This window comes from Rhagoletis zephyria, unplaced genomic scaffold, assembly GCF_001687245.7.
Source record: "Rhagoletis zephyria isolate East Lansing unplaced genomic scaffold, Rhagoletis_zephyria_1.1 Rzeph_scaffold_02544, whole genome shotgun sequence".
Classification (NCBI taxonomy): Eukaryota; Metazoa; Arthropoda; class Insecta; order Diptera; family Tephritidae; genus Rhagoletis; species Rhagoletis zephyria.
This window is the reverse complement of record NW_016159628.1, coordinates 20952-46762: the sequence shown is the minus strand read 5'-3', so window position 1 is coordinate 46762 and position 25811 is coordinate 20952. Positions and strand designations below refer to the sequence as shown.

The following is a 25811-nucleotide window of genomic DNA, read 5'->3' as shown; positions in this document are numbered from 1 at the left end:
GTTATCTACCTGAGAATATCATAAGGTGGATCCAATTTACATATGTTATCTAGAAGATTGCCGACTATAAGGGTGAAGGAAGTTTTTTTTGGAGAAAGTATGTGGTCTTGGACCTAGGTTAAATAATTCAAAAATTAGTTAGAAGAAAATCCTTTTTCTGTACGCGAGGATCTTGTTTTTACCTTCCTAACTTAACCTTTAAGGGGAGAAGGAAATAAAACTTGTATCCGTAATCCGAGTTTTTATGTTCAATTCAAATATCTGAAATTGCAGATTGTAATAGTTTGTAAAGATACTGGCCGACAGCAAGAACGCCCGAAAATTCTACCAGAGGGTTAGGCGACTTACGGAAGGTTTCAAGACCGGGGCGAACTCCTGTAAGAACAACAATGGCGACCTAGTGACCGATGTCCAGAATATACTTAAATTGTGGAGGGAACACTTTTATAACCTACTGAATGGTAGCAGCGCTGAAAGTAGTGAGGAAGACGAACCCGAGTCCCCAGTCGATGATGATGGAGTAGCTGTCCCACCGCCTGACTATGACGAGGTACGAATAGCGATTACGCGGCTGAAAAACAACAAAGCTGCTGGAGCTGACGGCCTGCCAGCCGAGCTATTCAAGTACGGCGGCGAGGAGCTGATGAGGTGCATGCATCAGCTCGTATGCAGAATATGGTCAGATGAACGCATGCCCGACGACTGGAATTTAAGTGTGCTCTGCCCAATCCACAAGAAAGGCGACCCCGCCATACGCGCCAACTACCGCGGAATTAGCCTTCTAAGCATAGGTTACAAGGTCTTATCGAGCGTATTGTGCGAAAGACTGAAGCCCACCGTCAACGAGCTGATTGGACCTTATCAGTGTGGCTTTAGGCCTGGAAAATCCACCATAGATCAGGTATTCACAATACGCCAAATCTTGGAAAAGACCCGCGAGAATAGGATCGACACACACCATCTATTTGTCGATTTCAAAGCCGCTTTCGACAGCACGAAGAGAAGTTGCCTTTATGCCGCGATGTCTGAATTTGGTATCCCCGCGAAACTAATACGGCTGTGTAAAATGACGTTGAGCAATACCACCAGCTCCGTCAGAATAGGGAAGGACCTCTCCGAGCCGTTTGATACCAAACGAGGTTTCAGACAAGGGGACCCCCTTTCGTGTGATTTCTTTAATCTTATGTTGGAGAAGATAATAAGAGCCGCAGAACTGAACCGCTCAGGCACAATACTTTATAAGAGCGTACAATTGCTGGCGTATGCCGACGACATCGATATTATCGGTAAAAACAAGGGCTACGTCTGTTCTGCCTTCTCGGGATTGGATAGAGAAGCAAAGCGAATGGGTCTGGTGGTGAACGAGGACAAAACGAAGTATCTCCTGTCAGCACACAAACAGTCAGAGCATACGCGTCTTGGCACCCACGTCACTGTTGACAGTTACAAGTTTGAAAAAGTAGACGACTTCGTTTATTTGGGAACCAGCATTAACACCAATAATAATGTCAGCCTTGAAATCCAACGGAGAATCACTCTTGCCAACAAGTGCTACTTTGGGCTGAGTAGGCAATTGAGAAGTAAAGTCCTCTCTCGTCGTACAAAGATCACACTCTATAAGTCACTCATCATGCCTGTGCTGGTGTATGGCGCGGAAGCATGGACAATGAAAGCATCTGATGAGGCGGCTCTTGGAGTTTTCGAGAGAAAGATTCTGCGAAAGATTTACGGACCTTTACGCGTTGGTGATGGCGAATATCGCAGACGATTTAACGATGAGCTGTATGAGCTTTACAACGATATAGACATAGTGCAGCGAATTAAAATTCAGCGGCTCCGCTGGCTTGGCCATGTCGTTCGGATGGACAGAAACGCTCCTGCTCTGAAAATATTCAACGCGGGCCGCGATGCTGGTAACAGAGGAAGAGGAAGGCCTCCTCTGCGTTGGAAAGACCAGGTGGAGAAGGACTTGGCTTCACTTGGCATTTTCAATTGGCGTCAGTTAGCACAGAAGAGAAATGACTGGCGTGCTGTTTTGGACTCAGCCAAAATCGCTTAGGCGGTTACAGCGCCAATTAAGAAGAAGAAGAAGAATAGTTTGTAAAGTATTTTTAGTTAATTTTCTAGTTTGTATAAGTATGAGCATATATATATATATATAAGTGTTATAAGAACCATAGCAATGTATGCGAAATATTGCACCTTATTTTGGTTTTAAAAGTTTTTTTCAGCACTTAGATTTATAAAATTCGTTGTTTTTGTAAAAATTGCTCCAAACGAATTTTTTTCTGGCGAATGGCAATGTATGCGAAATATTGCACCTTATTTTGGTTTTAAACGTTTTTTTCAGCACTTAGATTTATAAAATTCGTTGTTTTTGTAAAAATTGCGGAAAACGAAAAAACAATTTTATGTCAATAAATGTTAAAAAAAATTAGCTCTTCTTTTTTGCTACTATTAATATTATTTAGCTCTTTTTTGACAGTTTTAGCTCCAAACGAATTTTTTTCTGGCAACACTGTCTCTGAATTTTATTGATGAATATATAATTTACATTAAGATAGGGCGTTTTTGAATTATTTGTTAAGTTAGGGCGTTTTTCACCCAAATTCTGAAATAGACTCTTCTTGAAAAATTTACTAGGATAAGGCGTTTTCGAACCGACTGCCGAGATAGGTCGACCATCCACTCAGCCGTCGAAATGGTATCATTGAAAAGCGCAACTGTGTATATTTTCTTCGCAGACGTAGAGCCAGTAATTTCGTTAGATTGAGATTGTGAATTTTTATGACAGCTACTGAAATTCATTAACTTTAAAATCCCGCTCAAGTTTCTTATTTCATTGCTTGAATAGTAGCGTCAACGGCAATTTGTGAACAATTTCGTAGCTCACTGTAGGCTCATACATACGCTAGAAGCTTGCATGCTTCACCACCGCCCAATACGGCAGCAAGAAAGCCAAAGTTCGAATGCAACGAAATGGAAATGTGATTCCATTCATATTACCACAGGCATTGAGGTAATTTTGTGACGTTTCCTTGGCACTAGCCTATTAAAAAAGACAGCGGTGGCAGCGAAACCAAGCAACGAGGCAACCAAACAATGAAGCTGCAACCAAATAATCTCTGCAGAAGAAATACAGCGCATACAACTGCACTTGTGTTGTACTTGCATATGTGTGTGTGTGTGTGTGTGAACAAATGTATTTAGTACATACATATGTTTGTGTATAATAAAACCTGCTATTGCTCATGAATTTTACGAGCGGAATAACGAAGTTGTAAACACAGTATATGAGGTAACCGCAATGAGAGCGCGCGCAAACACACACACGCACACACACATAAAGCATAGCAATATACAAAGTGTACTTGCGGGTAGCTTACTCGTGTGTTATGACCGCAAGACACAAATGCAGTGTTTGAGTACCGCTGGCGCAACGCCTGAAAGTAGGCTTTGCGCTGTTACGAATGTTTTTAGTAGATGGTGGTAGTCGCGTTTTATTTATGTTTACGATATTTTTATTTGTCTTACTCTCTTACAATTTTCAAATCAAATTCACACATTATTGAACAAATATGTAGTACATACAATAAAAAATACACCTACATTACTTGTGTTTGCGTGTAAGTGTGTGTGTGCGCGTGTGAGTGAGTGTGTGTGTGTGTGTGTGTTTGGTAGTAGTTACAAATTTATAACTCTTCCAAATAGATAATATTTCATAATTTTAAAATTTTGTTCGATTCTTCGGTGCATTGTACATGCAGTTATGTATGTTTGTATTGTATGTAGTTGTAAATGCTTATAAAAATTATAAAATAAAATAAAAGGTACACACTTAAATTACGGGTACGTACTACACTCAACACTGGCAGCGGGAGTACAAAAAGGGGGGCGGGGGCACTTTACACGTAAATATTTAGTATGAGTATATCAAAAAAAATAAAAATAATAAAAATAAAAAAACAGATCATAATATTACGAGTATATAGTAATATTTCATAAAAATCGACTGTGGCCGAAATCAAGCCAAATAACGAGTATTTTTTTCAAGTCAAACTACAAATAACAAATAGTAAAAGCATTTAGTGATATTTGATTTTTTTGTTTTCATTAAGTTAACCCCAGCTGAGTGTGGGCAGCAAGCAGCAGCTTGATTTCAACCAGCGCGTCCAGTTACACGCACTCTCACACTGCACTGGGGCTCATGTCATCACACAGGCGCTCACAGAATTACAGAATAGTGCCAGGTTTGCGCAGTGGCAGACGCCTTCTTTGCGTTAGTAGCCCCAAACCGCGTGCCTGCTGTTTCGTTGTTGTCTCTGCCTCATCAGCGGACTCGTCCTTGGTAGCGTCGGCATTTTCGGAGGTAGGCGCATCAGCGGAAGCGGCGACTGGTGCGCTCTCTTCTTCCGTTTTCGATTCCTCAGCAGCGGTGGAGTTATCCTCTTCAGCGGGCGTTTCTATATCGAAATGAAATGTTAATAAAAGTACACATTGAAATGTCTTAAATGCGCGCAATGCGATGTGTCAGAGTAGGACTCCACAACGCGCTTTTCAGGCGTTGTTGCGCAAAAAAACTGATAGCTGAGTAAAGCGCCGAAAGTCTAAAAAGCTTGTTTTAGAGTTCTACTCTTCCTGCTCGTGCTGCTACCACTCACCCGTTGTAGAGTGTCCCAGCTGCAAGCGTCGCTTGGCCAATAGTGGATTGACTTTGCGTGGCGCCACTGGCGCTGGTGCCGCCTTCTGCTTGGCATTCTCAGTCTTGTGCAGATGTGGACGCGACTTTAATCGATTCAGTCCATGTGACGCTACGGGCTTGGCTTCCGCCTCGGCCGCTTTATCTGCATTCTCTTCGCCATTTTCCTCACCTTTCACGTCATTATGATGACTGCTATCCGCTGCCGAATCATCAGCTACTGGCGCTTCAGTGGTACGCGCGAGCTTACCACGTGGCAACAGCCGATTGGCACCTGGACGCGCAAAGCGTGATGCTGGTTTAACAGGCGCGGGCTTTTCTTCGGCAGCGCTCGCGGCAGCCTCCTCATCTTTGTGTTCTTCATCGGTGGCGGCGGGTCTTACGGTTGTGGTGCGACTGCGACCGCGCAGCCCCAATGTTGGGCGTCCACCGCGCAGTGTGCGCGCTGTCGTGCTGGATACAGCTTCTTCGTTGCTCTCCTCACCATCGGCGCTGGCGGGTTTTTCGGTAGTTGTTGTGCTGCGTAGGTTGAAGCGATTGCGTGCTGTGCAAAAATGTTGAAATTATTAGTAAAATTCATAGCATTGCCAGGCGTGCTGTACTTACGCCTGCCACGTCCGAAACCTGAGCTCACGGGCTTAACTTCTTTCGGCGCAGATACTTCCCCTTCCTCTTCCGCTGGCGCGGGCGCTGCAGTTGTGGTGCGTGCGCCTGGACGCGCGCGTCCGCCAATCGATGGACGAGAGAAGCGATCTGTGAATGGAATATTTTTAATGTAGGTTCGAAATTTTTTGCCCCCACACTGTGCCCCCACTACTTACTCTTGCCAGTTTTAGGTGGCTCCGATGGCGCTTCTGTAGTTGTCGTCGTTGTTGCTTCGCTTTTGCCACCCTTGTTCAACTTGAAGCGATTACGTCCGGACGAATTCAAGCCGGCACGTTTGCCGCCAAACAGCGTTGGTGCCGGTGTAGTTGTAGTGGTGGTTGTTGTTGTGGTAGTTGCCTCTGTGGTAGTTGTTGTTGTGGTAGTTGTAGTTGAGCTGGGCTCTTCGTCTACCAAAGTGGTTATTGCCGCCTCGTCGGGGTTTGTGGTGTCTGGCAGCACCGTCGTTACCTCCGTATCCGCATCCGTGGTCATGTCCATGTTAAAATTTTCATTCGCCAAAATCGCGTACAAGTCTAATGCGGCCTTCTCCATTGATAAAGTTGTTTGCTCAACATCCTCGTCCGCCACATCCTTGCCAGTCGCACTTTCCTCAGCGCTACCGATAGTCGGCTGACGTCGCTGCTTTTCCTCGGCCTCTTTCTTCTCAGCTGCCTGTGCTGCTGCAGCGGCTGCTTGCTCTTGTTCAATGGCGATCGCCGATTTGGTTTCGGTGTCACTGTTTCGAATGCCCTTCACTTGCTTTTCGTCCGTGTTGAAGGTTGCGCTGTCAACCAGTTCCAAGCTGGGTCGCTTGACGCTGATTTTCTTCCTCTCCGCGGCGTTCTCAAGCGAATCCAAAGCGGGTGTCGGTTGTGCATCAACGTTCTTGCCGCGGCTGGGGAAGCGTGTATTGGCAGGCAGCCGTTCGGCTTCGACGTCGTCGCCGGCGTTGTCGGCTATGCTTGATGAGCGACCCTTAGCCTTGTTGCTCACGAGACTATTGCCAGTTGGCACCGCTGTGGTGCGTTCGATATTGCTGTAACGCGATTTGCCGCGTTCAGTTGATTCAGCCTTAGCCGGCGACTCCGACGGCTTGACGTCCTCCTCGTCTTCGTAATAGTACACATATTCGTATTCATAGTCCTGACCATTTGGTCCCTTCTTAATTTCAATGCGCGATTTTTTGCTATTTTCCGAACCGGCAGCATCCAGGTTAATGGCCTGATCGACAAAACCCACATTTATTTCTTCATCGAGGTCATCGTTTTTAGCGGGCGCAGCTGTGGTCAACATAACATAAGTGGCTTCGACGGCACTCTCGGCTGCTCTGCGTTCCTCCTCCTGCTTGCGAGCGGCATCTATCTCAGCCTTAACTTGCTCGAGCTCCTCCTGCTCAATGGCACGTTTGGCCTCGATGCTCTTCATGACATCCTCATTGATGAGCGCACTCAAAACGGGATTTAATTCTGGGCGTTCTTTTGTCGGCAGCAAATTCATTGCACCCAGATCAGAATCTGGTAAGAAAGAATGTCTGGGAATTTTGTGTGATGTTTGGAATTCTTTTCCATCGGGACGCTTGTGTGAAGTCTCAAAATGCAGTTCACCCGACCGCTCGACCGCCAGTTGTTCGATGGAGTTTTGCGCCTTGGCCAGCAACGCCAGACAGCATATCAATTGGCTGCAAGGACAAAGGAAATGGTTGTAATTAAATATTTCAGTTGGCAGACAGCATAACAAAAAAAAAAATGTTTACGTAAATTTTGCATAATCGTGTAGAAGGACATCTGTATAAATTAGTTGAAGTAATGGTGGCGGCAAAGTAAGCGCAACATGATGAGTTAACCGGTTATGGTCTCATAATATTTATGTATGTACGTACAGTGTAGTCTTGCACATAAAACTGAAATTATTATTGGCAAGTGTTGCAGAGGAATGTTGTTCGCTGTCGCATGACTGGTTATTAGCTCATTATACATACATACATACATACATACGTGCATGTGTATGTATGGGTGTGTACGACAGTATTTAGCATCAGAAAGTGAAGGTGTTCAAGAGATTCCAGGTAGGAAACTGGATACATAAAATGTTTTTTTTAGTTAATTACAATATGCTACATAGTTACTCGTATAACCTTGAAAGTTTGAGACTGGACAAGTTGATTATGTGATAATTGATTTTCTTTGCTAAAGAGCGAGTGGTTAGCCACGACTACCGTTGGGAATAACAAATCATCAGACTCATTATATAATCATTTTATTATGCACAAATACAAATACATACATACACACATATGGTAATACAATTCTAATATGTACTTCTACATACATACATACATATGTAAGCATGTATTTGTTTACTACATATATACTTCACTGAGCTTGCAAATAGGAGGGAAAGAAAGTTTGCGATTTCGTGAAAAGCTTTCTAGTTAATAGAATATACTCAGATAGGATAAACCTTTACAATGGCATAACAGGGTTCCGCTATCTCCGTTGTCTTATTTATAATCGCTTTCAATAAAATTAGTGAAATTTTACAAAAAAAAACGAGCCTCAACATTCCATTTATGCCGACGCCACACAGTGGCATAGCCACATACATTTTTTGAAAAAAATTAGAAGTAATCGGCGTAGAACCGAAATTTTAAATATGTAATATTTATGGAAAAAAATCAAGAAAAAATGAGAAAATGGCGTGATAGTTTTATTTCAAAGCATACCACCCATATAAACCTAACCTCAAAAACTTTTCCAAATGCCATAAAAAGTGCACACGAATGAATGTTGTACTGAAATGTTTGTAATAACGTTATATAAAAATTGGTGTAATCGGTTTATTTCAAAGCATACCACCCATATAAACCTAACCCCAGAAACTTTTCCAAATGCTATAAAAAGTGCACCGATGAATATATGAGTCCGAAATTTCGGATCCATATGTTTTTAATAACGTTTTATATGAACTCCAAAAAAAAATGCACGTAATCGATTTGTTTTAAAGCATAACTCCCATACAAACCTAACCTCAAAAATGCCTTAACATGCCTTTAAAAGCTCACAAATGAATATATGACTCCGATATTTTGTTCATATGTTTGTAATAACGTTATATTTGAACCCTCAAAAATTTGGCGTAATCGGTTTATTTCAAAGCATACTACCCATAATTTTTTTTTTTCAGAAGTCGATAGAAAACATTCCGGTCTTTAATTTTTTTTATCACAAGAAGGCAAAGGAAACGAAAAAAATATAGTTTTCGTCCAACAAAAGTGTCAAAGTTAGCATTTATAAAGTGTCATTTTTTGTCTGCTTATATTTATTAAAATATATGGTTGATTGCCCTAATTTTTTTCCACTTTGTCTAGTGAATGCTATATTTTCATATGAACCCACAAAAGAAAAATAAAATAAATAAAAAACAATAAAAACAAAATTTCCCAGAAAAACACATTACTTGAGTGAAGAAAAATCCCAATCAGTTTTAGTTGAATAAGATTTTTCTTGCTTTTGTTGCTTTCGATTTTGTATAAAACTGCGAATTTCGTACAAAGTTATAATACATTTTTCTTATTAAAATATCACTTTCTTAGGCTGAACCATTCAAATATAAAACTTTTATATTCGAAAAATGTTATATTTTTCGTCGAAATACCACTGTGCGCCGTGCTGATTTTCTAAAAAAAAAAAAAAACAACTGCCTGATGCAATCCCAAAATAAAATTTCCAAAATTCTTGACGATATTGCCATTTGGTCAGCTGGTATGTTTCATATAAAAGATGTCATTTTCTTTACTTTTATTACCAAACTCCTTGACTTACCTAAGCAAAGCACAAATCTATAAGCGTACCAAAAAGCTTTCTTGGACATCAGAAAGATGTTGATAATGGATGGTTGGAAATTCGTATTCGAAGATGATGTGTTAAGAAGTTCAAAATTCACGTCTTTTGCGGAAGTCACACAACACATACATATACTCAAATCCGAAATACTTAAAACGCTTGATTTTATAGGTACCGTAACGGTTAAGATCTTTACAATAAATCATAATTTAACTGTTAAAATTGGACTTACAAATTGCCGATCAAATTTAACCGTTATCTTATTATTTCTCGATCGAAATTAATAGTTAAATTTTAATTTTAATTTTTTCGGTCATAACATAATCGTTATTTCCAGATTTAGTTTTTTCACATCATACAAATTTAAAACGATATATGTATAATAGAAGAGTAATTTTTAAGCAAAGAAAAAAACCGACTTCAATACTCATATAATAAAAAAAAAAACTTTATGCAATTCGCAATTGCAGTCGGAGCTAAATCAAATTAATGTGGAATCATCTCCCTTTCCAATAGCTTCATATAGCCAAGTATCGTTTATATGCTCATTTAGAAATGATCGAAAGTAAACCATATTAGTGTGGGACTCCCCTTTAGATACCACCTTTCCCGTAAGAAAAATTTATAAAAAAAAATATTCTGACGAACTGATAACCTACTCCATTTTTTGGCGACGCAAAATAACGATTAATTTTGATCAAACATTTAAAATCCATAAATAACAGTTAAGTTTGTATGAATATCAGAGGTGAACGTACATATGTACATATTTATATGGTTTTTTAAGTGTACATCTATCCACTTGTCGTTCACTTTCAGTCGCTTTCAAATGTTATTTGCACATCCCAGTACGAATTTTATCATTTTCGATCGCTTGCCGGCAATCAGTGTGAGTTCATCTAAATAGCTCGTCGCTCATTTTATTAACTTCGCCGACTGATATCAGCATATCTTTTCCCTGGCATTGTAGTGAAAATTATAAAATATTACCGGACCCGAAGAATCGATGACTTTTTAAAAACCTTTCACCTGATATTTTAATATTTTTTAAGTTTCTATTAGGTCTTTCTTTCGTTTGTGTGAGTAGCTTTTTTCAATATTTTTCGTTTCGTAAATATTGCAAAATTTTTATTTCAATTCTACTACTCAAACTCTCAGTATAAAAATTAATAACAGTGGCAACCCTTTTTATAAATATTCGTATCTAAGAATGTGTAAATTTTTTTATTTCTACCAAAGGTTTTTCAACTACCTTTCGTTTTGGTCTTAACTTTTTAGATTGGTGATAACGCTAATGAAACATTTTTTTAAAACAAATATTTCTCAAATAACATCGCTTGATTTTAAAACTTTACTATTTCATTTATCTTACCAATTTAATTGAATAAAATTTTTCAATCAGGTGGCAATCCCCTTTAAAAACATTTTCCTAACTAAGCTTTCTGAAACTACCTTACTTTGACACCCTTATCGAACAAAACACTTCATTTGTCAAAGAGATGACAATGCCCTTCAACAATTTTTTGAAAATCGAGCTTTCTTAAGCCTCTCTTGTTTTATAACCGTATTGTAATTATTCTCAACAAAAAAAAACTGTAGCCTAGAATATCGAATGATTTTTTTTATGAAATAAAACAGTCTTTGACCATCTCTGCATGGTTTTAAGCAGGGTTGGGCACGCTGCATCAAATCGAGGTTTTCACTACCATTAGGGCTTCAGTGGTAGTGCATTTCAAATTTCACTACCACTATATGCTTAGTGGTAGTGCATTTCAAATTTCACTACCACTATATGCTTAGTGGTAGTGCATTTCAGTATATGGTTAGTAGTAGTGCATTTCAAATTTCACTACCACTATATGGTTAGTGGGTAGTGCATTTCAAATTTCACTACCACTATATGGTATATGCTTAGTGGTAGTGCATTTCAGTATATGGGTAGTGGTAGTGCATTTCAAATTTCACTACCACTATATGCTAGTTCTACCCGCATTTAGGTAGTAAACCTCAGCCACCACGATGCTCCCCGAAGGGCCGCACCATGAACAGACCGGAGTAGTGCTCGCCAGCCAGACCAGCTTAACCAGCCAGACTCGTCCGACTCGTTGAACATGCACAACCCGCTTAGCTATCAGATTTGCAAAACTTATTTACATACACACGATGTGCCCCACCTGGGGACATACTCTCCGTTTCACCATTTTTCTACTTACATTCATCTTTCTCTCCGTTTTACAAGTTTCTAAAGCCGTAGACATTTCAACCACTTGAGCCTCCACCGACTCAGGACTGGTAGCCTTTGACTGGAGTAGGTCGGGGTCGTCAAGCCCGTACCTCGGCATACGCCAAAGCCCACTAGGCATTAGCTAGGGGGACATTAAAATCGACTTCCTACTTGACTCGCTTCCACTCAATGCAATAGGGAACAGTTGAACTTAAGTAAATATTCATTTTCTTACTCGCCATCTACCAGCACTGCTACAACTAAGGGGAGTACATACTAGTACCTGCCGGTAAGTGCCAGCAACGGTACTGTGCGCATGCGCAAATATGCCGTGATACAGTTACATGATGCTACATACACGCATACACTTATACATGCGAGTGCAAAGTCATGCTTTTCCACATCATGCACTGCATAGTTCAATGAGCGACAGATGCTTTACCAAGCCCCAAAAAAAATCACAACACATACTATATATCATGGACGGACGAAATAATCATGCACATCGAACAATGCGCCAATAGTTAAAGTGATCCGATGCGAATCGCTGAGGTCGAACGCTTGGCTGATGCGATATGCAATCAAGCTATGTATGTAGCCGCGACAATGCATTGAAGCAAGTCTGAAGAAGTAAAGAAACACGGGTGTGCGCGTGTGTGTGTGGCTATCGCATGCACATATCAATATATTGCAAATCTGTCTACTTTGTGCTTGGGATTTTTTCGCTTTGTTATTGTTATTGGTTGCATTTTTTCGCTTGCCTTTGGTGCTGCATTTTTGCTGTTATTGTTGTTGCACATTGAAATGCCAAGAGACATACATATGTATGTATGTAGATGGCAACAAAGCAACAAAGCTCAAGGCAAACTGCCAAGATGCTTAAGCAGTTCGGGCCAAGTCAGCAGAGCGCTAGTTATTTTTTCCAAATTTGTTTTTTTTAGTATATTTATTTTTGCTTGAGATGTAAATCGTAGTCAATGTATTGATGAATAAGCATCTAAATAGTATCTAAGGTTTGCTTGTGTATGCGCGCAAAACCGCAGCGAAAGTACGTTAAAAAGTGAAGTGAACAAAACATGCCGGGAACTTGTTTCAAATGCGCGCTACTAAATATTCCTCACTTCTTCACTATGTATTACGGGCCCAAGACGACACGGCACAAACAGGCAATAGCAATCTATTTCCAATCAAGCGCTATATGGCTGCCGTCGCCAAACACCCCCGCGCGACCATTGCCACAGCAGCCGCAACAAAACCGGTTCAACGCTTGGTTGCCAACGATTGCCGCTGCCATGCGGCGGACTCTTGTAATGTGGCAGCAGCAGCTGTAACAGCTCGGACTCCACAGCCACCCTTTCGCTCGCTAAGATATAACCGGTATACTATAACAAAAATAAAAAAAAAAATACTAAAAAAAAAAATAAAATAAAATCTCGAAATTAACCCATTTCAATGTGCAGTTGTTTTTACACGGGTTTAAAGCTCTTTTGCTCGCTTAGCGGCAGCTACTTACATATGTGTACCTGCCTGACTCCAGCGGCTGCTGCTGCTGCACACCAACCAAAGGCAAGCAAGAGTCTTGCGCCGTTTACGGTTGTTATCGCACACTGGTTATTATGGAATATTGGCAGGAAAATGGGGCAGTGCAGCGCCGCACAGTGCAGTGTAATCGAGCGCAGTAGAATCGGCGGACCGCAGCGAGGGCAGGTGACAGAAAAACCAACGATTGGATTGCATTGTAAGTTGTAAGCTGTAAGCTGTTTGCTGAGTGGCTGATTGCCTGCGCCCAGGCATATGGAGGGTAGGTAATCTGCGTGTGTTTGTGTGTGTGTGTGTGTGTTTTTGGTGTGTTAATGCTTTGGTACTATGTACATACATACATACATACATACCGCCACAACGCCATTCGACTTTGCGCGCACGTAATCGTAATCGTATTGATATTTATGGCTTTTTATTTCTGACTGTCATACAGCCAACCAACCAACCAACCAGTCTTTTTCCCTATGCAATAAATATTTCGTTATAATTTTTTTGTTGTTTTTTTTTTTATTTCTTACGACAAGATTTTAACATTCGCTTGAAAAAACATTACAAAGGTAGACAACTTCAACTTTCTGAAGCGGCAGCAGGCAGCAGGCACCACCAGCAGCAGCAAAAAACGTTGTACATACATAAATAAATAAAAGCAAGAACAGGCAAAAGCAACTTGGATACCAAAAGCTACAACAACGTGTCGTATAGCCTCTGGAGCTTGACGCCAAATGTAAATAAGTAGGAATAAAAACAGCATCAACAGTTTTTTGTTTGTTTGTTTGTTTGTCTGTTTGTACTACCCTGCAGTTAGTAGGTACTTCTTCATAGGCATAGTGAAGGCTGAAAGTGCAAGTGATTGCGGAATAGATGTGCTTGTTTGCACTTTTGCTTGAATATACACAAATGTGCAAATGTGTGTTCTTGTATGAGCGTACTTATGTATGGATACCTTCAACGTTCGCTCAGTAGTTCCTCAGAAAAAATATGTAAAATAGACTTGTATGCATTTAAAAATAGAGAGAAAATAAGAAATGTATGTATGTATTTAAATATTTTGCATACTTGCGTAAGTATGCAGAAAAGTATTTTAATTGCATTCATTTTATGTGGTGTGTTTTTGTAATGAAGGGTTTCGCAATACTCGTACACACACCCGCATACATATATGTATGTAAATTAGGGTGGTCCTTAAAGGTTAAATGAACTATTTTTTTCCATTGTCATCCCCTCAATCGGTAATACCACGGTCACAGATATCACATATGAATTTTGATCCCGATTGGAGTCGGTTAAGGCGTCTTCATAGGTTAATCTGAACTTTGACCCCTGTGCGACATGCCTTAACCGACTTCAATCGGACCAAAATTTATATGTTATATCTGCGACTATAGTAGCATCGACGTAGGGGTTGAGGCTTAGGAAATCTGATGTAAAAATTGGCTTCCTATATTTAAGGACCACCCTAATGTACATACACACATATGGGACATTCCAGCCCAAATCAAACACCATTTTTTATGTTATAATATCATATGAGAGAGGCTGCTTGATTTTTTGATTTTTTTTTCTGACCGGCCGTTGTCGAGATATCGGTTTTTGATAAAAGTTTATTTTTTTTTTAAATATCCATAACTTTGCGAAAGAATGAGTCATTTTTAGACCATTTTTTATTATCAAAGCACTTTTGGAATATAATATTGAAAACATTTTCGAAACGGTATTTCTATAAAGTCGTCAAATTTTTTGTATAAAATGTTGATTTCCGAAGATCTGCCACTAATTCCGTAACTTTTAAGCTTCCTACTACAATTATGTCGAGAATTTCTTCCTCTACAATGAAATATTTTAGATTCGACACAGTCAAAGAGAATTCTAAATTCGTAATTGGTACAAAAAAAAGCTAAAAATAAAAAATAAACAAAAAAATTTAAAATACAAAAAGAAATAACAAAGTGAAGCCTGAGTTCGTAATTGGTAAAAATAAAAACAAAATTAAACAAAAGTACAAAAAATTAAAATCAAAAATAAAATTAAAAACAAACAAAAAAATGCAAAATACAAAAATAAAATAAGCAGTCTATATTCGTAATTGGTGGAAAAATTATAAATATAAAAACAAAAGCAAAAAAAAAATAAAAATATCAAAAAATTAAAAAAGTGAAATCTAGGTCCGTAGTGTAGCCTCCTCCTGGTGGGCTTCGAAAAATACATTTTATGTGCATAGGCTGACTAAACGCGTATTTTTTTGCCGGTCGTATCGGATTTGCCATTTCGAATTTTTGAAATCTAACTTCAAATTCGTGATCAGTGAGCCCAAAAACCATAGGGTAACAAGTTTCAAATCAATCCGATTACTTTTTACAATATTGTCCGCCATGTTGGATCCACCATTTTGAATTTTTAAAATCTAACTTCAGATTCGAAATCAACAACACCAAAAACCCTACAGGGGTTGGTTTTGAAGCCATTCCGATAAGAATTCGAATATTGGCCACTTTTTATCGGTTCCTGGCCCATAGTGCACTGGGTTGAATAGCTAGTTTTTCATTAATTAAAAAATGCGAAACAAATAGATCGCAGTGTTATTCCATTATTGGTTAAAGCTTAAAAGCTGCGGATAAAAATTGCAAGAAAATCGATCAGTGCGTGTCTTTTGGAAATCAACATTTTATAGAAGTACTGTTTTGATTTTTTTCTATTTTATATTCTTAAAGTGTTTTGAAAATGGAAAATTAAAAAAATACTCCCAACCCCAAAGTTATTTGCATTTAAAAAAGGAACTTTTCTTTTTCAAAACCGATGTATCGTTGGACAAAAACACTGAAAAAAATTAGGGAGTTCTCTCACAATTGGTACTAAAAAAATAAACAAATATGAAAAACATCGGAGATACGAAAGCCAAATGGTGTCCGAATTGGGCTGGAATGCCCCATATGTACGCTAGGGTGAACCAGATTTTTTGTCAGAGTTCGATATGCATGGTCTCTATATTTTTTCATTTATAAAGAGTGCTTTTGAGAGCTTTAATTTTCCGATAACGATTAAACGGCTACAGATTGTGCAGATCCGGCAACGCTATTATAAGTGTGGTCAGTTTGATTTGCCGTTTCATCCTGAATAAACAATGCTTAAAAATTAAACAAACCTCGTGGAAAATCATAGTTCAGTGCAAAAATGTGAAGCCTATGTTTTACTTAGGGCACAATTTTTTTCTATGTTAAGGCACATTTTTGGCTCCATGGACATGTTAGTGAGCAATATTGAGGCATTTGGGGTGAAGAGGATCCACGAGAGAACCATAAGGCACCGGTGAGAACGTTACTGCCAACGGCGAGCGCTACGGAACCAGGATTGGACTTCTAGAAAAGCGATTTTTTTTTTATTTTGTCCCATGAAACGCTTCTCAGCCACAGATCAAATGCTTTGCAAAGAAAATAAAAGCAAAAAGTTTAACAAGAAATGCGACTTCTATTAATTTTTCCGCAACTGTTTATGCTAAAGCAAACGTAAACTTTACATAGTTACACTGAAATGTCCATAAAATCTGTTGAAGGGTAAATTTTTGTTGTTGCTGAAAGCATGCAAATTATGCAGTTCATGTTATAATGGGGTAAAAAAATAAGAGAATTAAAGAGAGACCACTTAACCTTCACAGTTTTTTTTTTTTACTCTTTGAAGTGGAAGACCACTTGAGCAGAGTGTGTGTTTATGCGCAGAAATTAAATTATTTTATTGCAGTTAATGACTCACAAAATTTTCGCGATAAAAAACGGTTAATGGGTTTAATCTATTGTAGTTTAGAGTCTGCAAAAGCCGACCACACTCACACAACTTTATTAAAAATAAATCAAGTTGCTGGCATCGGTTTTTTGAATTTGAATTTTTACATACCAACTACATACTATTTAGTACCTACGTAGGTGAATGTGTCATTGCTTGGAAAAATAAATGCAGTGCTGTTTTATGCTTTTGAAAATTAGTTAACTACTGAATGCCAGTACATACATACATATGTGTGTCTGTGCAAGTAATATAAAATAGAGCAATATGTGCTAAAAACTTTACGAGTGTAGCAAATAAAATTTAATATTCCTTTTTATGCAGTCATGGAAAATGGTTGAAATGCAGATTATAAAATATAATATAAATTTCATCACAGTGGTAATTAACTTGAGTTTATAGCGCAGTTATTACTTAAAATTTTAATTTTTTCTGCCCAGTGTTGATACCGGCCGGGTGTAGCCAAATGAATAGTTACTTGTGGCCTTAAGAATTAAAGCTTCCTATGCACGATAGGGAAGACTGGGAGTGCTGAATACGAATATGAAGTCAGCTTTCCAAAGAATTATTGAATTTCAAAGCAACCAAAAAACATTTATTTTTTACGAATTTAAGGTCAGTGGAAATTTCGCTCAATAATTATAGTTTTCGATTTCAGAAATATTATAAGAAACACATTTTTTTTAAAACTTTACCACTATATTGAAATCATACATATTCGTAATCAGCGAGCTAATAAACACCAAAATAAGTTATTTTTTTTTTAAATAGCTAAAACTTCGTGTCCGTTTTTTAAAACACAAAAAAAAAAAATATATACAGTTTTTAAATGACCAAGAACTTACAGTGCCTCAAAGAATTCTTCACATGTTGTTTTTTTTTTTGAATATTTCACAATGCACCAAAACCATATAAATCACAGTTTAAATCTTTTTACAAAAATTAGAAATTAGCGAAATTTTCATCTAAATTTGGAACTTTTTAATCCCAATTTTTAGAAATTTTTTTGGCATAAAATTTTAGTCGTAAAAAAATATAACAAATCAACGCTAATTTTTAGCCGCTTAAAACTTGCAATTTATTGCACTAAAATTTTATGCACTACAAAACTGCATGTAAGACGAAAAGTTAGAAATTTTGATGACCATTTGTCGTTTTTTTTTGGAATTTTGTATACAATTTTGAACTCGTATTTATGTACATAATTTCAATAACTGTGTGAATTTACCAAGTCCATTTTTTGACTGCTCAAAAATGCAAACACGGATTTTAATAACTAATAATTTATGTCTAGAGTTAAATATATGTCCAGTTTTTAAACTAAAAAAAAAATATGCCCATTTTTAAAATTACCAAAAAATTCCGTCCATGATTTTAAATGGCAATAAATGTATGCCCAGTTTTTAAATAACCAAAAAGTCATGCCTTGTTTTTAAAGGACCATATATTTATGTTGAATTAATTAATTCACCAAAAATTAATGTCCTGTTTTTCAATAATAAAAAATGCATGCTCATTCTTAAATAAAAAGCCAAAAATTTATTTATGTCTAGTTTTAAATGAATAGAAATTAAGGCCTAATTTTCATATGACCCTAAATTTATGTCCAAATTTTTTAACGACCAAAAAATTATGTCAGGTTTTTAAATAACCAAACAATTCCTGCCAAGTTTTTAATATGTCAAAAATGTTTGCCCGGTTTTTATTAACCAAAAGTTTAAGCCTAGTTTTTGAAAGAATAAAAATTAATGATCAGTATTAAAATGGCCTTAAATTTATGTCGAGTTTATTAATTGACCAAAATTTTATGTCCAGTTTATAAGTGAACTATTTATGTTCTGGTTTTAAATGATAAAAATGCATGGCCATTCTTAAATGAGCAACAATTAGTGATCGGTTTTTGAGTGACCAAAAATTACCGGCACTTACATACACTAGGCGGCAAATGAAAGTGTACACCTTGCTCCCATAAAATATTCACAATTATTTTCATGAAAACATTGAAAATTTTTTGCATTACTTTTTAATAAAAATATAGTTCATTCTAAAATATAAACGCTATAAATCAAAGCTTCACACCTTATATAAAGTTCACAAAAATTCCAAAATTACAAACAAAAAATTATCAAAAATCAACGGTAAATTTTAGCGACTTGAAACTTGCACTTTTTTCACAAAAATTGAATGGGCTACAAAATTGCATACCCGAAATTCTGAATAAAAAGTTGAAAATTTTTATGAAAATTTGTGAAATTTTGATTTATGTATGCCCAGTTTTTAAATTAGTAATGATGTACTCCCGGACATTACTTTCAATCGTTCTAATAACTAGGACATTCTTTGTTTTGAAAGAATTAGTTTTGTTGGTTATCTTTTGAAAAAACATTCACTAGAATAAATAATTTCTCACTGCCACAGCCTTTTTTAAATTTTTAATTGCTTTTAAAACGGAAATGCATTTTTAGCTATTAACGTTAAAATTTCCAATTCACGCAATCTGTTACAATTCCCAAAATGCAGAAAACAAAGAGATTTGTACACTTAAGCCACTGCAAAGTGTAATCAAAATATTTGAGTATGAGATCATAAGCTCTCAATTGTGGTTAAAATAAAAAATTACGAAAAAAATTAAATAAATTAAAAGCAAATTTTTGTAATCGCACACAAACGGTTTCTTGTTTGCTTTCGTTAATTGACGTGAAATTTTTTCTCCATTTATTTAATTGCAAGCATAATCTCTTTTATGAGTAAATTTCATTTGTTTATTTACATTTGTATGTTTTAATTGAGTTGTGGCTTGTTGTTGTTGTTTTTGTTGTTGTTATGGTTTTGACATGAAGTAGCGCATCACTTAAAAATTCGGAAGTTTGTAATGGATTATAACAGATGTACATAAATAAATAGGTGAGTTGGCGTGAAATTTCGCGTCTAGGGGTTTGGGTGTTTCGTTGTAGATACTGTGTGGGATTTCCAGTAAAATGTAATATCAAACAAGATGAAAATAAATGAGCAACCGTAGTTACATACGCATTTATGTATGTACGTACTTTTAGATATATCTACATATGTACGTTAACGACTTTACCGATTACATGAACATTCGAAATTTTCTGCACTAATATACTCGTATGTTTACCGTTTTCTTTGGGCTAATCAAAATAAGGAGTTAGCTATACCTAACATTCATGCTCAGTTAAACAAGTAATTTGCGCAAATTTAACTAATGCTAACGTAATTTATGAGTCATGCAATCTAATGTACATACATGCATACATACATTAAGCGCACTCGTTATGTTGAGTAGGGTGGTCCAAAAACAGTTAAGTCTGAATCTTAATGATCTCACCCCCTAGTATTGTTCTATATCGAAAAAAGTGTACCCCTATTTTTTCCATGTATTTTGATATGGAAAAAATTAATTTTTTCATAGAAATGGTATAGAATTCTTGAAAGTCAATATTTTTCGATTGGAAAGCTCTGGTTCTCTTCAGGAGACTTTCAATAATAATAATACCCAATTGTCTATTTAATAATTTTTTAATACTAACGATTTTTTATTTGTTGCCCCATTGCATTTTTTGGGGTTTTTGTGGGTTTTTGGCAGACCTATAAATTATAGTTGCAATGAAAAAATGGTTAAATAGACAATTGGGTATTATTACTAGGAATCCGGGTATATTTTTTTCGGTGAGAGCATAAAAGTTCCGACTTTACTTTTTCACATGCATTTTTCGCCACCCTAATGTTGATACATATGCCAGTCAGTCATTGTCTGAAAATTTAGCGGTAATACATATGTTTGTATGTATGTATAAAAGCTGGCTGAAAATTCACAATTATGTGGGAATAAACGCACCCATAATTCATGCATTTTTCGCCCGGGGCAAACACCCGCGCTTCAATGCGCACACACTTTCATAGTTCATATGTACTATACATATATATGTATGTCTTAATGTGCCTACATAGCTACAGGCATTGTACTCTTAGTGTACTGGCATATGCACATAAATTTGACTGAGTATGGCTTGCCAAACTAGTTTTTGCTTGGTAAAAATAAAATAAAATAAAAAATGCATTGAGAAAGATACGCAGCGCGCAGTGATGGTGTTGAAGGCAAACTTCATGAAAAATGAAATGCATTCTTGTTGGCTTTAAGCACTTTTGCTTTGAATGGATTGCATTGAATGTGCGCGATATTTCCAACATTAAGCAAAAATATTAATTATAAATTTTAAAGTGTTGTGTGAGGTAATTAAACGTAATGATTTTGTTTATTTTTATTTTCGCACTTAGTTAGGAAAATGTTTACCACATTTTTTTTATCGGTCTATTGAATTTCTGATTAACTTATTTGTACAACAAAAATGGTTTCAACTGAACAACAAAATCTAAAAATAAGTGGATACATTTCTTGTGCATGCCGTGCGCTTTGCATCGACATGGCAAATTTATTTTCATTCATATAATATATTCATAAAAAATAGATGTAGAGAATGAAGTTGTAAGCGAAACACTCCTCAAAAATGGTTTTCTTAACTTTAAAGATATAACTTCATACATGTGTGTTCATAAGTACATAGTTTTTATTCTTTGAAGGCAAGTTTCTTGAGGAGTCCTATAGAAAGTAGAAAACCAAATCAGATTACCTGACTAAACTATTCATTTTCCTATTCCTGCAAAATTATAACTTTATCGCCTACAACTGTATGTGCGGCGACCATTTATATGTCGGCATTTGGTTGAGATTTGGTTTATTCTTAGAAAAAGGCATTTTTAAATTTTTTTTTTGGAAAAGTAGTAATGCAGTTTCTTAGCTAAATACCGAAATATGGAAAATTGAGTTTTTTTTTATAAGTGCATATAACTTTTTCACAAGAATCGGTCAAAGTCAAATGGTTTTCATGTTGCTGAAAATAATGCTGAGATTCAGTGAGGCAATCTCATCGCAAATCATCCAATTTGAGAATAGCAATTAGTGACTCTTTTTTTGACTTGAAAATAATTGGATATTCAATAAGAGAGAGTCACAAAAAGTTTACCAAAAATGTGTGGTGAAAACAAACATGTATTTTGCTTTTTTAAATTTAATTGTTTTTTATGTTTTAAAAATATATATTTTTTTCAAAGGAAGTTGTATGATATTTCAGTATGAATTTTGGTTTATTTTTTAATGAAATTATTGTTAAAAAATATTGTCACTCTGCACTTCCGCGTTTTTTTTTTTTCAATCAAAATTTTTAAATTTTTTGTGGTTCTTTTTGGAACCTGCTCAGAGCCAGCTGAAAAATTAGTGGCATTTTTTCTAGACTAGAGACCTAAGAAACCTTACCGAATACCAAATAATCGCAAAATCGATGTTCACCACGAGAAGTCACTATTAGTGAGTAGGCCTGCGCTCTGAATGCCAGAGTAAGAGTTGACTTTGGTCCTTTTGCTAAATGTGACAATTATGGACTTCGGTGGGTTTATTGACAAGCACTTTTCTGTGCTCTTTATCTACAACATCGCAATATGGATATCAAATGAAAGGTGTTGCTGAGAACTTTGGGCAGAAAACATTTTCCATTAGGGTTGCCACGCTTCTATGTAATAAAAATTTGTATTTTGTTAATTTCAATCAGCTTTTTTTATGTATACGCAGTACATATACGCTCAAGATATGTACCATTCATTCCAGCGTATTTCGGGATAGGTTTGCCACCTAAATTTTGGAGTAAGAAATTTGATATCGAAATCCAATTTTTTTTCCAAAATATTTTTTTTTTAAAGCCATCCAAATCTTGAAAACTTTAAAAAGTATATGCACTACGGGCAAAGCTCAATCAAGGGTCAATATTTTACCTAAAAACTCACGGAACAACACTAGTTTCACGAGACAATATTGAGCTGATAAACCTCAGGTTGGGTTATCTACACTTCAGCGACCCAGTTGTGTTTTTCTATAAACGTTTTAAAATTTCACCACAAGTAGAGACGCACGTATCAAAAGTTCATGGACTCCTTCTTGAATGGAGTAACCTATGTGGAAATTTCCGAAATATTTTTCAGTGCGAAAGAATGATTTTTTGAAAACGTTCCATTTTTGGAAAATGATAAAACATGCCTTCATTTACGAATTCCACTTTTGCGGATTAGGCCTTGAGTATACATAAAATGTAATGCCGATTGACGGTGCGGTTTTCTCTTGCGGAATGTCCGCCTCATTCACTTTCCCCTCTGATGCATTCGTTTTTAAAACTCTAATTTTTCAGTGTTAAAATCTTATCAGAATGCTAAAAGGTTAGTACTTAATTGAGCCTAAAGTCTCATTTTATGCACCGATACAGGTAAAACTGCAGCTAAATTCACGAGTTTTCTCTTACCATTCGCCAAAACAGCGATATGGATTCACCCTTTCGGAAGTTTTTTACTTTATCTTTGTTGATGATGCCGTAGGTGAACACTATATTCTTAACTCTTATATTATACAAGAAGGAGTCGTTTTTTCATATACAGTTGATTAAAAATTTTCCCAGATGCTAAAGGTGGGAATTGAAAATACAAAGGAACGCAGAAATCTTTATTTGCGGGGCTCTTTTCTTTTCGCTCTCAGATGCCCTAAATTCGACCTTTAGTCTATGTCCTTACACTTGATCTAATTACTCGAGAGGTTGCACTTATTACGCAGCAAGATTTAAAGAAACCGGCTGATCGTTTGAGAAAACCGCTGGCCAGAGAGACGTTTCACCTCCCCGTCCACTGCCGTACATATCAAGCGGAAGTGTTGTTCATTCAGTAGGCAGCCTAACTGAGATATCTAAACAGAGGAAACCAGTCTTACGTAAATACATATTGTCGTTTAAAGTACACAACCGCGTAACTCACATTTATACCAAATATGTGTTTTTCTCATCGGAAGTACCTAGCATCAAGCCTTATCGATTCATACGCAAATATCAATATGTAGAATTAGCTTGATAAGGATTTTTTTTTTTTAACTGACCTCAAAATAAGGAAGAGGTTATCAATTCGTCGGCTTATTTTTGTATGTATGTTACCGCATAACTTTGAACCTCGTCAAACCGATTTCGATAATTCTTTTTCTTTGTCGGAAACTTGATCCCACACTAATTTGGTTAAAATCCGAGCATTGGATTATGAAAAACATAACGGTACTCATAATTTTTATATGAGAACAGAAGTCAGTTTTGTTTTTTGCGTAAAAATTACTTGCATAAAAGTGAGATCGGTTTTGATATATAGGACAGTTTTTACTATTTCCTGCAAAAATTTCGGCAACCTCACGTACTCGGTTTTGCCTTACTCTCATATGCGGTTTTGTACTTTAAACGACAGTATAAAAAGGGTTATTTTGACGATTTAAAATTTAAGCTTTTATTTTCGCTGAAAGTTACCCCCACTTTTTATGTAAAGATATATGTACATACATTAGTAAATTCCTTCTCACGCTATTATAAAAACTTATATGCACATATTTATGCACACTTATATATATATATATGTATGTAGCGATGCAATTCAAGTGGTATACTTACATTTTTAACAGCATATTTGCTTATTTTTCTAAAATTTTGTGCACTGAATATTTGATGATCAACTCCTTTCGCTGTTCAATATTCAATATTCGTATCAATACGGGCCGCAATCGAAAGTGAACACCTGCAGTTGCAAGCAAAATAAAATGTAAAGATTTTATATTTTTTTTTCATGCAAACAAAAAAACACACACATGTACATATGTATATATTAGAGTTCATGCACACTTAACGGTACTTTGTTTTTTTTTTTTATTTATTTATTATTTATTTGTACGTCTATTTGTCCGCTGATTGTATTGTTTAACCGTCAAATATTTTATTTAATAGTTTTGCGACTTTCACTTTTCACTTAAAAAAAAAAAATTATAAGTGCAAAAATTGTTTTTTTTTTGTTTTTTTTTAAGTTAGCAAATATGCAATTTTATTTTTTCGATTTTATTGCAGCTAGCGCGCTATACAAACGTGTGGATGTAGCTTATAAAAATTTGGAGTCGATTTTGATTGCATTAAAATTTCAAAGCGCACACGCCACACAAAATCGGCTGCTGCTGCAAGGCAATCGTGTTTTTTTTTACTAAATAGCGTTCAATAACTGTTTATGTTTAGCCTTTTGTACACGCTCACAGTTGGAAAATAAAGCAAAAATTAAAGTTGTGGAAATTTTGTAAAACCGAAAATTTTAAAGTCCAATGGCAAAAAATTCGAAAAAAAAAATCACAACACAATTGCTTTGTGTGTAACTGTTGCTGCTGCAGCTGCTGCTGCTACCTTCTCGCCGCCAATGGACTTTGCATTCCAAGGTAACACTCACTCAATAGAGATTAAAAAAAAAAAAAAAAAATTGTGTAAAGCAAAAAAAATACAAAACTAACGGCAATATAACTGGGTACAGGTCGCGCTATTGGCAGAACGATGACTGACTAGTGAATTGACAGGCAAGCAGGCACTGACACACTTCACGGTTATGCGCGCACTTAACAATCACTTTTGGTTTCGTTGCCAGCCGAACAAGAAATGGCAAAATGATGAGCGTTCAGAGCGCTGAAGAGTCCACTTTGGAGGCCGCAGCCCCGCAGCCAGCAACAAAGCAGGCTATAAAAATCATAGACTTTTCAAGTGAACAACAAACTGTGGACTTACTATATATGTATATATGTATAGCGGCGGCGAGTAACGACTGGTAAACTGGCGTACTGGCGAACTGAAGATTGAAGACTGAAACGTTCAAGCGGACTGTAGGTTAGAGGCTGACTGGCTGGCTGCTAGCAAACTGTAGGTGCCAATAACCAGTGCACAGCAGCGGCAGAGGGCCAACGTAGCAGCAGCAGTTAGCAATGTTGGTGAAGCTGTGAAATTCGCAGCAGCCGAAGCAGTTTTGCGCTGCACTATCTCAGCAGTCAGCAGCGGCGCTCAGCAGGCATTGGCATAACCATCATAAGCGAGTAGCGAAGAAGGAAGTCGTTGCTCGCCAAGCTTTGATCAGCTGGCGCGCTTTAATGTGCAATAACGAGTGGCGAAGCAGCAGCGCCACCACCACCGCCAAT

At 36.9% G+C, this 25811-nt stretch overlaps 1 protein-coding gene across 4 annotated transcripts; it reads right to left on the bottom strand.

The window, feature by feature from the left end:
- Positions 1-3764: 3764 nt before the first annotated feature.
- LOC108367116 (flocculation protein FLO11) lies at positions 3765-25535 on the bottom strand. Of its 4 annotated transcripts, none has more exons than XM_017621675.1 (6): positions 25408-25535; positions 24265-24388; positions 5521-7022; positions 5306-5452; positions 4662-5243; positions 3765-4463 (listed from the first exon to the last, which is right to left on the bottom strand). In XM_017621675.1, the coding sequence occupies exons 2-6, from the start codon at positions 24276-24278 to the stop codon at positions 4234-4236; spliced, it is 2475 nt and encodes an 824-aa protein (XP_017477164.1). In that variant the 5' UTR covers positions 24279-24388; positions 25408-25535; the 3' UTR covers positions 3765-4233. The 4 variants fall into 4 exon arrangements, with proteins under 4 accessions (XP_017477164.1, XP_017477166.1, XP_017477165.1 ...); XM_017621677.1 differs by lacking the exon at positions 25408-25535 and adding an exon at positions 25140-25342; XM_017621676.1 differs by lacking the exon at positions 25408-25535 and adding an exon at positions 25158-25342.
- Positions 25536-25811: the final 276 nt, after the last annotated feature.